The 14,482-nt window shown below is 43.0% G+C and overlaps 1 protein-coding gene across 1 annotated transcript in view; it reads right to left on the bottom strand.

Moving 5' to 3' along the window:
* PKN2 (protein kinase N2) overlaps positions 1 to 14,482 on the bottom strand; it is a 2,214,272-nt gene that overhangs the window by 1,353,288 nt on the left and 846,502 nt on the right. The window contains exon 8 of the mRNA XM_044085632.1: positions 9,218 to 9,327. Coding sequence (XP_043941567.1) covers positions 9,218 to 9,327 — 110 coding nt within the window. The remainder of the gene's footprint in view (positions 1 to 9,217; positions 9,328 to 14,482) is intronic.

The following is a 14,482-nucleotide window of genomic DNA, read 5'->3' as shown; positions in this document are numbered from 1 at the left end:
CACCCTTTTGTTTCAGAATTTCTAAGATATCCCCGAAGGAAATATCATCTAGTGGAGATGTGGGGGACCCTTTCCCTTCGTCAAAATCAAGACAACCTGCCCCCCAACCCCACAGGCCGAAGCCGCTAAGGGAGAGAAGGATGAGGTCATCTCAGATCCAACACCTCCAGAAGGCACCAGCCCCGAGTTGTTGAAGACCAAGGCCCCCAGAGGAAGCGATGGCTATGAAAAGGTCAGAGCCAACTTCAACCCAGAGGACCTGGTGCTGACATCTCGGATCTGGGATCCGTTCTGTTCCAATGAAATTGGGTCTGAGTCAGTCAGGGAGACGGTCATATTTGAGAAAAGGGATATCCCGTGCTCCAATGCCAATCCACTTGGGAGTGTCAGGCCCTGTATCTCCAAAGATGAAGAGCGGACCAGAGGAGAAGGCTGACATATCGGGGTCGATGTTCTCACGGATCCAGCATGGGTTGGAGAAGGCAAGATCCCCAAGCTGGATCTGGGCTTCAAAAAAATCTCCTCATCATCTGATCCATAATGGAGTGGGACAGCCGAGAGAATCTAGAGGAAAGAGAGAAATGTGTCAACCTAACTGGCCCACAGTCCGCTCCGGAGAAGAACAGCTATGGATCCATATGGTCTCCAAAGGCTCCAACTGACTGCGTGGGCATGAGGTTTGAAGGTCTGGTGGACAGGGTGGTTTGGCTGATGCTGGCTCCACTGGATCCGAGGCCCCTCTTGGCTCCATAAAGAAATAAGAGCAGGAAGGATCTGAAGATGACAGATCCGAAAGCCTCTTGTGCTTCTCTACAGCAGAAGTCATCGTCTCTGGAGTAACAGAGGGGGCACACTTCTTCGAAACAGGGGTCTTGGGCTCCAGAAGTCATAAGAATCCCTCTCAAAATAAGTTTATTTCACCTGTCAGTGAGGGTCCAGTGACTGAAGGTTGAGCAAATATCACACAGCATCTCAAAGTGCCCCGTACCCAGCCAATACATGCACCTCTTGTGGGCATCCAATTGGGGAATCATGCCCACTAGAGGCACAGCTCTTAAAGCCAGGTTTGCCCGGCTTGTCAGACATACACATACTAAAAACTATGCAGTACTACAGCTAAAAGATACAGGGAAAGTTTTTTTTTTTAATTAATATCTCAAAAGAGAAAGAGAAACAGGGAAATTGAAGAGAGAGACAAAAGGCGGGAAAGGACTCAAACACCAGCAAAAGCTAAAAATGACTGGAAAAATACCTTAACGGGGGAGGGGGGATGGCTGAGTCAGATCAGAGGATGGATCCGAAGACCCATTCATGAGGCATAATGAAATGGACAAAGTACAGTTGTATACACTTACCATAAATGTAGATGTTCGAGTGTATTCACTGTTGCAGTCATTATATTTGGGTAATCTGCTGGCAGATTGCCCTCAGTTGCCTGAATATCAAAGTCTTGGGTCCTGCGTCAGTTGTTGTCTCCTCTTCCATGACGTCAGGTCATCACGGGTATAAAACATGAGTCCCACGCCATTTTATTCAGTTTTTCTTGCCCAAGATGTCAGGTACCCCTCAAATGGGGAGCAAATAATATATATATATATATATATATATATATATATATATATATATATATATATATATATATATGCATATATATATCAACAGCAATATATATGTAAATGCACTTTTAGCAACATAAACTTTACCTTCATCTAAAAGCAAATACACCACAAAGACTTTAGAATGTAAGTGTACACAACTGCACTATGTTCTTTGTGTTTCACTGTTGCAGTCATTACATTTGGGTAGAATCCCAAAGCTATGGATGGGAGGATGGAACTAAATAGCATTAGGAGCGGCTATAAGGCCCTGCAGAACTGTAGTGGCAAAGCCTGCCCTGGACTTTGAGAAGACAGGCAAATGATAATGCTTTGTAAAAGTATGAACAGAGCTCCAAGTAGAAGCTTCTAGAATGTCTTTGGTTGGAACTCCTCTGAGAAAGGCTGCTGAGGTAGAGGCAGCCCTGGTGGAATGTGACCTGATTCCCTTGGGCACTGGTTTACCATGATGCAAGTAGCAGAAACAAATGCAGTGGCTTATCCACTTAGAAATAGTCTGCTTTGATATAGCCTTCCCCTCTGATCCTGCAGCAAATGCCACCAGTAGTTGCTCAGACTTTCTTAGAGATTTGGTCCTGTTTAAGTAGAATCTTAGTTGTCTGTATACGTCCAATGAATGCAGAATCCGCTCCCCCTTGATCTGCGGATTTGGGTAAAATGTTGGCAGGTGAATAGTTTGGTTAAGAGCCACACTTGATGCCACCTTAGGCATAAAGGAAGGATTGGTCCTGAGGGACACCCTGTCCGGGTAAAATGTAATAAAAGGCTCCATAGCCATGAGGGCCTGTAGTTCTGAAACCCTTCTTGCTTAAGTGATTGCCAAAAGAAAAGCTGTTTTCCAAGATAAAAACTTTATATCTGCAGTAGCTGCTGGTTCAAAAGGAGGCAGGGTGAGTTCTTCCAGCACAAAATTGAGGTCCCATGCATGAGTTGGTGATCTTCTCGGTGGCCTTAAATTTTTGGCCCCTCTAAGATACTGTTTTAGCAGAGGATGAGAAAAGATTGGAGGCTCCATGTTGTAATGAGCCGAGATGGCAGAGGCATGGATTTTTATTGAAGAAAAAGATAGGCCCTTGTCAAGCATCTCAGTCAAGTATTGTAAGATCTGAGGAATATTTGGTTTTGCTGTGTCCATTCCTTGTGCTTGGTTCCAAGCACAGAATCTCTTCCATTTATCAGCATACGATTTTCTAGTACTAGGCCTTCTGGCTTCCAAAATTACATCCATCACAGATTTACTGAGAGGTGTTTGAATAATTACATGATCAGCCATGCTGCCAGGTTCAGAGTTTGGAGCTGAGTGTGCAGAATTTGACTACTCTGCTGAGACAGTAGATGAGGTATTTGAGGCAAGTACCAAGGAGGGAGTTGAGACATATTCCTTAGAATTGGGTAGCAGTGCTGGCGAGGCCAGTCTGGGGCAATTAGGATTAATTTTGTTTTTTCCTGTCTGACCATTAGTAAGACCTTGGGGAGAAGAGGCAGAGGAAGAAAGGCGTAGACTGATGGGTTTTTCCAACTGAAGGATAGGGCATCCACTTTCCATGCTTGTCTGTGATAAGTCCTTGTACAGAATTTGTCCAGTTGATAATTTTAGGGAGAGGCAAATAGATCTATGTCCCGGCTCCCCCATTTCTGTGTTACCATGCTGAAGACTTGTGGATCCTGTTTCCACTCATGAGGGTCCATAAGATTTCTGCTTAGGTCGTCTGCCAGAATATTTTGTTTTCTTGGCAGGAATTGTGCTTGAAGATGTACTTGGTAAGTCAAGGCTGTGCCCCACAATGCCATGGCTAGTCTGCAAAGGGGGGTAGGAATATGTACCCCCCTGCTTGTTTATGTACCACATAACCGTAGTGTTGTCTGTCTTTATCATTAGTTGTCCTGGATGAATTAAGTCCTTGAAGGCTTTCAGGGCATTCTGAGCAGCTAGCATCTCTTTCTGGCTGATAGGCAGATGCATTTGTTTTGGGTTCCATATGCTCTGAATGCATCTCCCTGCCAGGTGGGCCCCCCAAGCATAGTCTGATGCATCTGTAGTTAGGCTTTGGATGGCAGGGGGTAGAGTGTAAGACCATCCCTTGTTTTGGTGACGTGTCTCTGCCCACCAAAGAAACTCCTGTTGTAGGCAGGGAATGAGAGGAATCATTGTTTCCAGACTGTGACAATGTTGACTCCATAAACTTTTTAGATGCCATTGAAGTTTCCTCAATTGCAGTCTTGCATATGGAATTAGTAGAATGCAGGATGCCATGAACCCCAAAGCCTGCAGAATTTGTCTTGCAGATAACTGGGTTTTTGTTGCCATCTGTTTGAAGTATATAGTCAGTTGCCTTTGTTTGTCTGGCGTAAGGTAAGCCATCTGGGCAGTTGTATTCAAGCTTGCACCCAGGAATGTAATTTTTTGAGAGGGTACCAGTTGTGATTTCTTTTCGTTTATTGTGTACCCTAGGCATGTTAGAAGCCTTTTCAGGAATGTCAGATGTTGAAGAAGAAAGTCCTTGTTTTCTGCTTGAATGAGACAGTCGTCCAAGTAAGGATAGATTTGTATGCTTCTTTGTCTGCAAAATGCAATTACTGGTGCCAGGCACTTTGTAAAGACCCTGGGTGCAGTAGATAAGCCAAAGGGCAGTGAAGAGAATTGGTAATGCATAAAACCTGCCTTGAAGCGGAGGTAACTACTGCATGATTCCCTTATTGGGATATGCAGGTATGCCTCTTTTAAGTCTAGAGTCACTAACCAAGCGTTCTTGCCCAGCATGGGCAGTAGCTGTTGTAGTCAGCATTTTGAATTTTGGAATGTCCAAGAACGTGTTCAAAATCGATAAGTCCAGTATTGGACGCCAGGCATTGTCTTTTCTGGGTACCAGGAACAGTCTTGAATAAAAACCTTGTCCTTTTTCCTGTTCTGGTACTGGTTGAATAGCCCCCCATATCCATGAGGGACGTAACTTGTTTCTGAGCCTCTGCCCATTGATTTTGTGGCAGATCTGGCCAACCGATTGGAATTGACAAAGTATGGAAATTAAATCTGTACCCCTGGGATACTATGTTTAACACCCACTTGTCCTGGGTAATTAACTGCCAATTTTGAGCATGAAGTGCTAATTTTTCCCCCAAGGGGGCTGCCAAAAGATAAGTGCTTGGTGATGGTAGAGGGAAGTCATTGAGACTGCTTACTGTAGGGTTGCTTTGTTACCTTCAGATTTGGAGGTAGAGGCACCCCATTGTTTTGACCTGTAAGAACCCTGTGATTGGTATCTAGAGCCTTTTGAGAACCTGGATTTGCCTTGTGAGGCTCTGTTGGACACAGGAAAGGACCAGTTTTTAGTAGGTCAGTGCCTGCTGAATCTGGGTGGCTGCACTTATAAGAAATCTTTTACAGTTTGCATAGATTTAGCTTTGTCTTCCACTTTGTTTGGTAATAAGGCAGAAGAGGTTTTAAAGAGAGTATCATGCTGTAAAGGAGCATCCAACAACTTAACTTTAACATGATCAGGCAGATTTTGCTCCTTGAGCCAGGCATGCCTTCTAATCACAGATCCAGTAACTGCGGCCCTGCAAGAGGCCTACAAGGAATCAAAACCACATTGCAAGTATGCTTTCCAACCTGTTCTGCTGCATGCAATAATTCCTGTAACTCTTTATTTTCCACGCAATCGGAAATCATCATCATTTTCTGTTTCAATAAGCCCATAACATGCTGTTGATATTTAAGCATATGAAACTGGCAGTTTAAGGCCCTAATTGCCAAGGTTGCAGACGTATAAACCTTCTTTCCCCATCTATCCAGTGCCCTGGAATCTCTATCAGAGGGGGTAGGATTTTTGGCTGTAGAGCCTTTACACCTTTGGGACCCTGTGAGTTAGTTTCAGGATCAGCATCAGAATTTTTGAATGAAAATTTGTGGGAGTCAGGAACCCTGTAATACCTGTCTTACTAGGAGATGGAGGTAGGGAATAAGGAGCCATGCTCGATTCCGAAAACACATCAACAATGTCTAATACAGGAGGTATAGCCAAAGGCCTATGCTGAGGAAGAAGGAGGAAATCCCTAAGCCTCTTTTTTGATTCGGAGAAATCCTGGCTCTCCCAATGAAAATGCTCCCTTAAAGTATGCAAGGTTTCTCCAAAAGAATAATCCTCAGGAGGAGATGCAGATGGGATGGATTCTTCTGCATTTGAATCCTCATAGGGTGGTACAGAAAATTCCTGATCAGAAGAAATAGAAACCTGATCTGAAGATTCATAATCATTGTCTTGCCTAGGCCTCTTAGCAGGGGGGGGGGGGGTTGGGAACCCCTGATCAAGGTAATTAAGTCCTCAGCCATTTTGATCACCTGTTTTTTAGGCATAGAGGCCTGAGCACATGGCTCATGCATCGTTCTTTTGACTCAGAAGTTGTTTTTGACGCTGGCGTCGGTTTTATATAGAAATGTTGAGGCCGGAAAACACCCTCAGAAGCTGGTGCCTGCTCAGCGGCTCCAGACCCACCTGAGGGAGAGACACCCGTGGGTTCAGTACTCTGAGAATTTCGCAGCATACCGGACTCCGCATGGGTCTCGGTAGAGGCCTGCGACTCAAAAGTAGCGGGTATCAGGGGCTGTGAAGCGCCTCACTGAGTACCGCCGAACCGGCGACTGGCTTAGGAGAAGCTTCGTCGTCGGTTTTGGACCTCGACGGTCTGTCTCTTTTTCTTTGCGTTTTTTTGTGAACTCCGGTAGTCGGATTGCTATCAGACGACATTTCAGGGTAATTAAATCTGGATCCAAAATATTTTTACGCTTAATAGTGCATTGGTTAAATCTAGCACAAAACTGACAGCAAGGCACGTTATGATCTGGGCCTAGGCAAGGAATACAGTACAAATGAAAATCCTTATGAGGTATTTGCTTCCCACAAGTAATGCAATTATTAACTTTTACTGACATCGGTAAGGAGCAAGAAAAAGTTTCCCCAACGAGCTTTAATTGAAGACTTCTGTTCTGAAACTCGAATGCGAAAATTTCAGGAGTCGGCCGACCGGCACTTGCGAACTGCTTCTGCTTCGGGCACCGCGCAGCAAGAAAGACTGAATAAAATGGCGTTGGCTGCATGTTTTATACCCCTGACGACCTAACGTCATGGAAGAGGAGACAGCAACTGAAGCAGGACCCAAGACTTTGATATTCAGGCCGACTGAGGGCAACCTGCCAGCACATTACCCAAATGTAATGACTGCAACAGTGAAACCCGAAGAACATCATCAGATTCTCACTTATCAAACTAAACAGGCAACTATGAAGGCTAATCAGGTCAAGGAAACCCGACTTTGAGGTTAAGATAACCTTCCCAGGTGAAAGATAACCGTAAGGCCTTCTTCAGCTATGTCAGAAACCTCAAGGGCAACACACAGCAATGTGCTGAACAGGTGGTTAATGGTGCCGCATTCACACATCCTGGGGATATAGTGAACCTGTTGGTAGACAAATTTAATTCCAACTTTACCCCTCTCACCCTCAACCACCTCCTTAAAATACCCTCCAACATAATCCTTTCAACAATAACTAGGAAGCATGTACTGGCTTCACTTGGTGAAGCCAAATTTATGGCCTCAATGGTCCCTAATAACATCCCAGGATGCCTCCTGAACATTCTAAAATACAACTTATCAGGATTCCTGGAGTTATTATTTAACTATGGTCTTAAAACAAGCTATGTGCCGTGCGAAGAGAAGACTGCAACTGTCACCCCCCCCCCCACCACCACCATCACCACAATGGAAACTACAGACCCATTAATCTGACTATTCTTATTTGCAAAGCCATGGAAAGAATTCTCATTAAAATTAATAAAAAGAGCATAAGAAACCTCCAGATACTGGATCCATCCCAATCTGGCTTTGTCAAAGGAAGGTCATGCTTACTGAATCTGGTGGACTTCTTTGAAAAGATCACTAAGGCAATAGATGAAGGGAAAACGGTGCACACTGCCTACCTAGACTGGGCTAAAGTATTTGATACAAATACCCCACTCCTCAGCCATTGTCAACAAACTTGCGCAATTAGGTATAAACCCTTTTATAACACACTGGAGAGCTAGGTGGCTCACTGACAGGACCCAGGAGGTAAGAATCTGTGAGATGATCTCCAAAGGGAGGCAGGTCACCAGTGGAGACTCCAAGAGCTTTGCACTAGGCCTACTCTCCTTTGGCCTTTATTTCTCGGATGTCAAAGCTAACTTCAAAGGCCTCTAACTAACCAGGCTCACAGATGACTGCTACCTGAGAGCAGTCTCCTAATCCCCCCAAGACGAGAACACCCTTCAAGAAGGTTTAACAAACACCTGGTGCCAAACACATGGTTTAAAACTCAATACCAAGAAATGCATTATAATACCTTTTGCGAAGTAACAAACTCCTTTAATAAAAAAAAAAAAAAACCCTAAAAGTTGATTCATTAGTCAGATATCTGGGAGCTCATGTAGACAGTAACCTAGTCTTCGACAAAATGTGTGTCCAAGGTAGTAAGAAAATTCTTCTATGTTGCTCAACTTATAAGCAAAGGCATGGCATCTAGGACCAGAGAGGTCATCATACCACTGTACTCGGACCTCATCAGATCCCATCATACATTAAAATGCCCCCTTTCATATGTACTTGACGAGCACATGCACCAACTGGAATATCCATAAAGGTTCCTTACAAAAGGAATATGGTCAGTATTTTGATTTTTTGACTACTTTGACTGTCTCAAAGCTGGCTCTTTACTCTGTATCATACAGATTTTTGAGTGGTAATCTTTGTCTGGCATACAACACATCCTCAGACACTCTTTTGAAGAACATTTTGCATATTTGCAAAAGAAACAGCTTTTTAACTACTACATTAACACACCTAAATTATCCACGGTAGTGGTGCTGCGGTAGTGTTGTCGCCTCACAGCAAGATGTTGTCCCGTTCAATTCTCAGCTAGAGCGTCTTCTGTGTGGAGGCATGCGTGAATGGGTGTGCCTTCGTTGAAGGTTGTGCATCAGGGCTGGTAACTCAGCACGTAAAAATCCACTACCAAACATTAGCGGACCGGAGTTCCGCTGTGGCGACCCCTAACTGGGATAAGCCGAAAGACACAACAACATTAACGCACCTAAATTCTACTTGCGACAAACAGGACATGTTGGAGAGAGTCGTGTTTCTTAGCGAATTCCCATTCTCTGGAAAAAGCTCCCCATCCATGTGAAGCAGAGCTCCTCCTTAACCCTATTTAAGCTCAACTTGGACCAAATGGCTGGGTAATCAGAAATTCTCCCTTGGTCTTGCATCTGTGAATCTGGTGGAGAGAGGCAGTCAGTAAATCACCCCAATATAAATCAAAATTGTGGGGAAAGCTAGGCTTATAAGGGCCCTAGTGGTTGTTAGCTAGTATACACCTATAAAGCTATGAGTTGTGACCTTCTAAGATTTTGCATGTTTTTGTGGCGAATAATCATGTGTCAGTTAAATTACACCTAATAATTTACAGCAAACCCCTGGAGGTGTACAGTGTGAATTCATGTTACAAGTCTTACTATTTCTAAATATTGATGGTCTGCTTTGAAATAATGAACACAAATGTATCTACTTACCCGATCAAGTTCCAGTGTAAATTTCTGATCCCAAGACTGATTGCTAATTGGTTTCCAGCTAGTTTGTCCAACTACTGTATTGTCCAGCTTTAGCACAGCACTGACTTCACCTAAAAAAAAATTACACAATCTATGAATACTTTTAATAAGCTCTGCTGTCAACACATCAAAGAATAACAGAAAAATTTTGAAGACTCAAAGGATTCTGAGGAACAGAAGGGAACCGCTCTCATTTTTATTTTTTTTTTATATGAACGCGGTTTCATTTTAACCAACATTACATGTCAAAAGTAAACACAGACATTTCAGTCACATATATGCCAGTGGGGAAAAATACAAAAGCAAACACAGTGGTGCACCCTCAAACACTACTTTACATTTTTCACAAGAAATTTAAACACAGCAAAAAAGAAGTTATATAGTCACCATAATGTTTCATCTTTGTTGTCCATTTTCATTCTTCCTCCATGAACAGGTTCACTTTCTAAAGATTCCAGGATCCGAAGCTTGAGCTCTTCCCTTATCCACAATGCCCCTGACAGCTAAAAACCCTCACACTGAGTTTTCTGCTATAATATATATTACAATCGACAGGAAAGTGACAGCTGAAAAATCAAGAGCTGAAACAGGAACTATGGTTCCTGGTTCCTAACACTTCTGTTAGGTCTCGCCCAAAGTCATGAACAGGGGGAAGGAGGGAGGGAAGTTAAGGAAGAATGAAAATGGCCAACACAGATGGAACATTACAGTGAGTGCATAACTTCTTTATCTGATGTTGTCATTTTCATTAATTTCTCAACAAATGGGACACAGTCTCTAATTACAGAAACCTAGGGTGGCCCTCAAGAAAGGATGTTCCGGAACACTGCACAACCAAAGGCAGCTCTATTTCTGGAAACAATGTCCAATTTGAAATGTGCAATAAAGTTATGAGTATTAGATCAAGTGGCAGCTGCACAAATATCAACAGAGGCCCTAACCCAAAAGGCTGCAGATGTATACATTGGCCTGACTGAATGTGCTTTCGGTTGTCTTGGTAAGGTAAATAACTTTCAAGGAATAAACAAAGGAAACACAATTGGTTATCCATTTAGCCAGTGTACTTTTAGAAACTGGTCTTCCCAATCTTTTATTAGTGAAAGTGACAAATACATGATCAGTTTTTCTAAATTCCTTGGTCCTGTGAAGGTAAAAACGAAGTTGCCCATGTACATGAAGATGAAGAGTATGTACTCACCTTTGTTTTCAAATTTGGGGAAGAAAACAGGCAAATTGATGACTTTGTTCATAATGGTTTCAGAGGCAACTTTTGGTAGGAAAGAGGGATTTCTGTGTAAAATAACCCTGTTCTTGTGAAACATCAAATATGGCAGTGTGGAAGACAGTGCTTGGAGTTCAGATAATAGTCTTAAAAATTATAGCTACCAGAAAGACAGTTTCCCAAGAAATTTGAAATCTACTTTAGCTTATGGTTCAAAGGGAGAAAAGTACTAAGGTTTGCAAAACCATAGTGAGGTCTCCAAGGTGGTATAGGGTCCTTTACTGGAGGTCTAAGCAAGAAGTTACCATTAAGAATGTCCTTACATACGCTGGATGATGCTAAAGGAGAAGCATAGTTCGGGTTGGCTGCTAATTGAAGCTTGACAGTGGAAAAACTTGCTCCGTTCTGAAAAATAAAGGCAAGGAAATCTAGAACAGCTGGAAGTTGGGCGGTAAAGGGATCTAATTCTTTCTGATAAGTCCAAAAGGGAAACCTTTTCCATTTGCATTTGTAAATTTTCCTAATCAAAGGTTTACGAGAAGATACTGGAATTTTTCGAACTGGGGAGAAAAGCCTGGAATGTCTAGCAATCATCGGAATTTGAGAAACCATGCGGTCAACTTGAGGCCTGCAATATCCGGGTGAACTTGCCCTGATGGGTGAGACTGGAGATTTGAAGTGGGATCCAGCATCCAAGGAGGACATACTAAATGCGACCAAAGGAAGGGGAACCACAACTGTCGAGGCCAGAAGGGGCAATGATGACAACCAAACCGCTTTCTGAAGAAACTTGGGGATGAGAGGTAGAGGGGGGTAAGCGTAAAGGAAACCGGAGGGTCAAACATGGACCAGAGCATCTGTCAATGACTGTCTCTGAGGTGGAATAAAGACAAAGAACCAGCTGCACTTGTTATTGAGGGGGATGCAAATAGGTCACAGCAAGGTTGACCTCATCTGTGGAAGATCACATTTGCCACTGACTGGTTCAGAGACCACTAATGAGGCATGAGGATGGTCCTGCTGAGTTTGTCCACTAGAATGCTGGATTTCCCCAGTATGTGCAATGCTACAAGAAAAGTCAGATGAGATCACCTGCTGCCATACTCTTTATGCTTCTCGACACAGGGGATAAGATTTGTGAACCCCCTTGTTTATTGATGTACGACACTACTAACATATTGTCCATTTGTAGTGGAAAAGTTCCTAGAGGGAGAAAGCTCTGGAAGGCCTGCAATGCTAGAAGCACAACTCTCATTTCTAGGACACTGATAATGCAAACTGGTATCTGGTGGGGAACACCTCCCTTGCACCCTCCCTAAGTAATGCCCCTCCCACCCCAACTGGGAGGCATCCATGGTCAACGTGGTGCTGGGAGGAGGAAGGATAAATGGATGACCTTGACTGACCTCCTCAGAATAAATCCACCAAAGAAGAAACCTTCTGTAAACCTGAGACAATTTTATTGGGTGATTCAAGGGTAACATTGAAAGTACCACTGCACTGTCACGGTCCACTAAAGAATTCTCATGTGTAAGTGAGCAGTGGGTATTAGAGTTACTACAGCAGCCATCGACCCTAGAGTTTTTAGGATCAGTTTTGCAGGGGGAGACGGAATGGAAAGAATCTGTTTGATGTATGCCTCCAATGTAAGAACTTTGTTTTGAGGAAGACACAGTCAATTGTCTAGTTCTTCTAAGTAAGCCCCTATAAAACCCACAACTTGAACTGGCTGAAGATGACATTTGCGCAGTTGAAGCAAATAATCCCTGTTTTTTACTAGCAGATGCCTGGTTGGTACAGTAAGGAGCCACTCATCTAAACAGGGAAACAAACTGAATCCAAGCAGTCTCACGTGAGCTACTACCACTGCCATACATTTGGTGAACACCTTGGGGGCTGTGGTGACACCAAAGGGCAGGGCTCTGAACTGATAATGACTAGCTCCCAGCTGGAAGCATACATATCTACGAGCGAGGCTGTTCTTTTGATGTGATAGTACATGTCTTGAAGATTGTTTGAGCATATCCAGTCATCTTTCTAAAGAAAGGGCAAAATGGACTGAACTGTGACCATACAAAATTTGGAATTCTTTACAATCTGATTCAGATAACTTAGATCCAAGTCAGGTCCCCTGTCTTTTTGACACTAGAAATAACCTTGAGTAAATTCCAGATCCTGTTTGGTCTGGTGGGACCTCTTGGATGACTCTTGCCTAGCAACTTTGTATTCTCTTGAGCTGCTAGCTCCCTCTGATTGAGCGGAACATCAGGGGGTATTTTCCTTGTTTTTACTAAAATTTGTTAAAGGGGAATGAAATATCCCCTGGATATGATTCTTTGCACCAAAGAGTCATTTGTGATGGCTAGCCAGGCATTTTGGAGAAAGGATAAACACTCCCCTGACTGCCCCTCCAGAGAGGGACAGTTGGGCAACCTTTCAGGAAGACTGGAAGGATCCATCTGAGAAAGAATCTCAAGATCTTTGATTCTGCAAACCCCCTCTGCTACATGGGCAATGTCTACCACTGCAGTTATTTCCCCTTCTACCTATGGGGGAAATTCCCCTTATGTCTCCTGGAAACAGCTTTAAAATTTTTTGAAGCACATTTTCTTAGTGGTGCATTGGGTCCTAGAGAAAGGCCTGTGTGTGGGATAGAAGAGAGAATTCCAACAGCAGACAAGGTCTTTCCATCCTGTTCACTGTGGAAGACCGTCAATTTTACTGTTAGGCCAGACAAGGAAGATCCATCAAAGGGAGCACTGATGAATGATTCCATGAAGGTTTACACAAAATCACATCCAGGCATGTCTCCTTATGGATATGCTTAAACCAGCCTCCTTGGAGGTACCTTCCGCTGCATGCAAGATCAACCTCATGGTTGTGTTTGTAATCAATTGGGGGGTGGTCACTCACAAGGAAAAAGACTTGTGTTCCTCTGCAGACATGCACCCTGGGACAGAATTGGAGAGTTCAAGAAAAATAAGACATTCCTGGTGTTTAGAGGTCATTTTACAAATAAATTAAATGTGTAAAACTCCAAAAAATGAACCAACATGGCTGATATAAATGTGACCAGTTTAATTAAAAAAAAATCAGATTAGCGCTTTCATGCTCTAAGGCACTTCATCAGACCAGTACAAAAACAATAAAACAGATGACCTTTAAATAGTATTAACAACCAATCCAATCAGGTAATCTCATGGCTTTCAAAGCCTGTTTTAAAGGATAAGTGGATTTATACCCCTGTTAAAATGCCAGATTTTTGTGATATAAAAAATGAGACCACAATAAATAATTTCAAAACCTTTCCCACCTTTAATGTTGCCTATAACCTGTACAATTCAATTGAAAAACAAACAAATCTGTTAGGGGAAAAATATAAAAATATAATAAAGCTGGTTGCATAAGTGTGCACACCCTTAAACTAATACTTTGTTGAAACATCTTTTGATTTAATTACAGCATTCAGTCTTCGTGGGTAGGAGACTAACAGCATGGCACATCTTGATTTGGCAATATTTGCCCACTCTTCCTTGCAAAAGTGCTTCAAATCTGTCAGATTGCGAGGGTATCTTTTGTGTACAGCCCTCTTCAGGTAACCCCACAGATTTTCTATTGGATGTAGGTCTGGGTTTTGCCTGGGCCATTTTAATTTTCTTCTGGTGAAGCCATTCTTTTGTTGATTTGGATGCATGCTTTGGGTTATTGTCATGTTGAAAGGTGAAATTCCTCTTCATCTTCAGCTTTCTACCAGATGCCTGAAGGTTTTGGGCCAAAAGTGACTGGTATTTGGAACTTCATAATTTCCTCCACCTTGACTAAAGCCCCAGTTCCAAATGAAGAAAAGCAAACCCAAAGCATGATACTGCCACCACCATGCTTCACTATGGGGATGGTGTTCTTTTGGTGATGTGAAGTGTTGTTTTAGCGCCAAACATACCATTTGGAATTGTGGCCAGAAAGTTCAACCTTGGTATCATCAGACCATAACACATTTTCCCATA

The sequence above is a fragment of the Protopterus annectens genome, chromosome 10.part0, assembly GCF_019279795.1.
Source record: "Protopterus annectens isolate FY-2018-M chromosome 10.part0, PAN1.0, whole genome shotgun sequence".
Lineage (NCBI taxonomy): Eukaryota > Metazoa > Chordata > Ceratodontiformes > Protopteridae > Protopterus > Protopterus annectens.
This window is presented reverse-complemented; position numbering and strand designations above follow the sequence as displayed.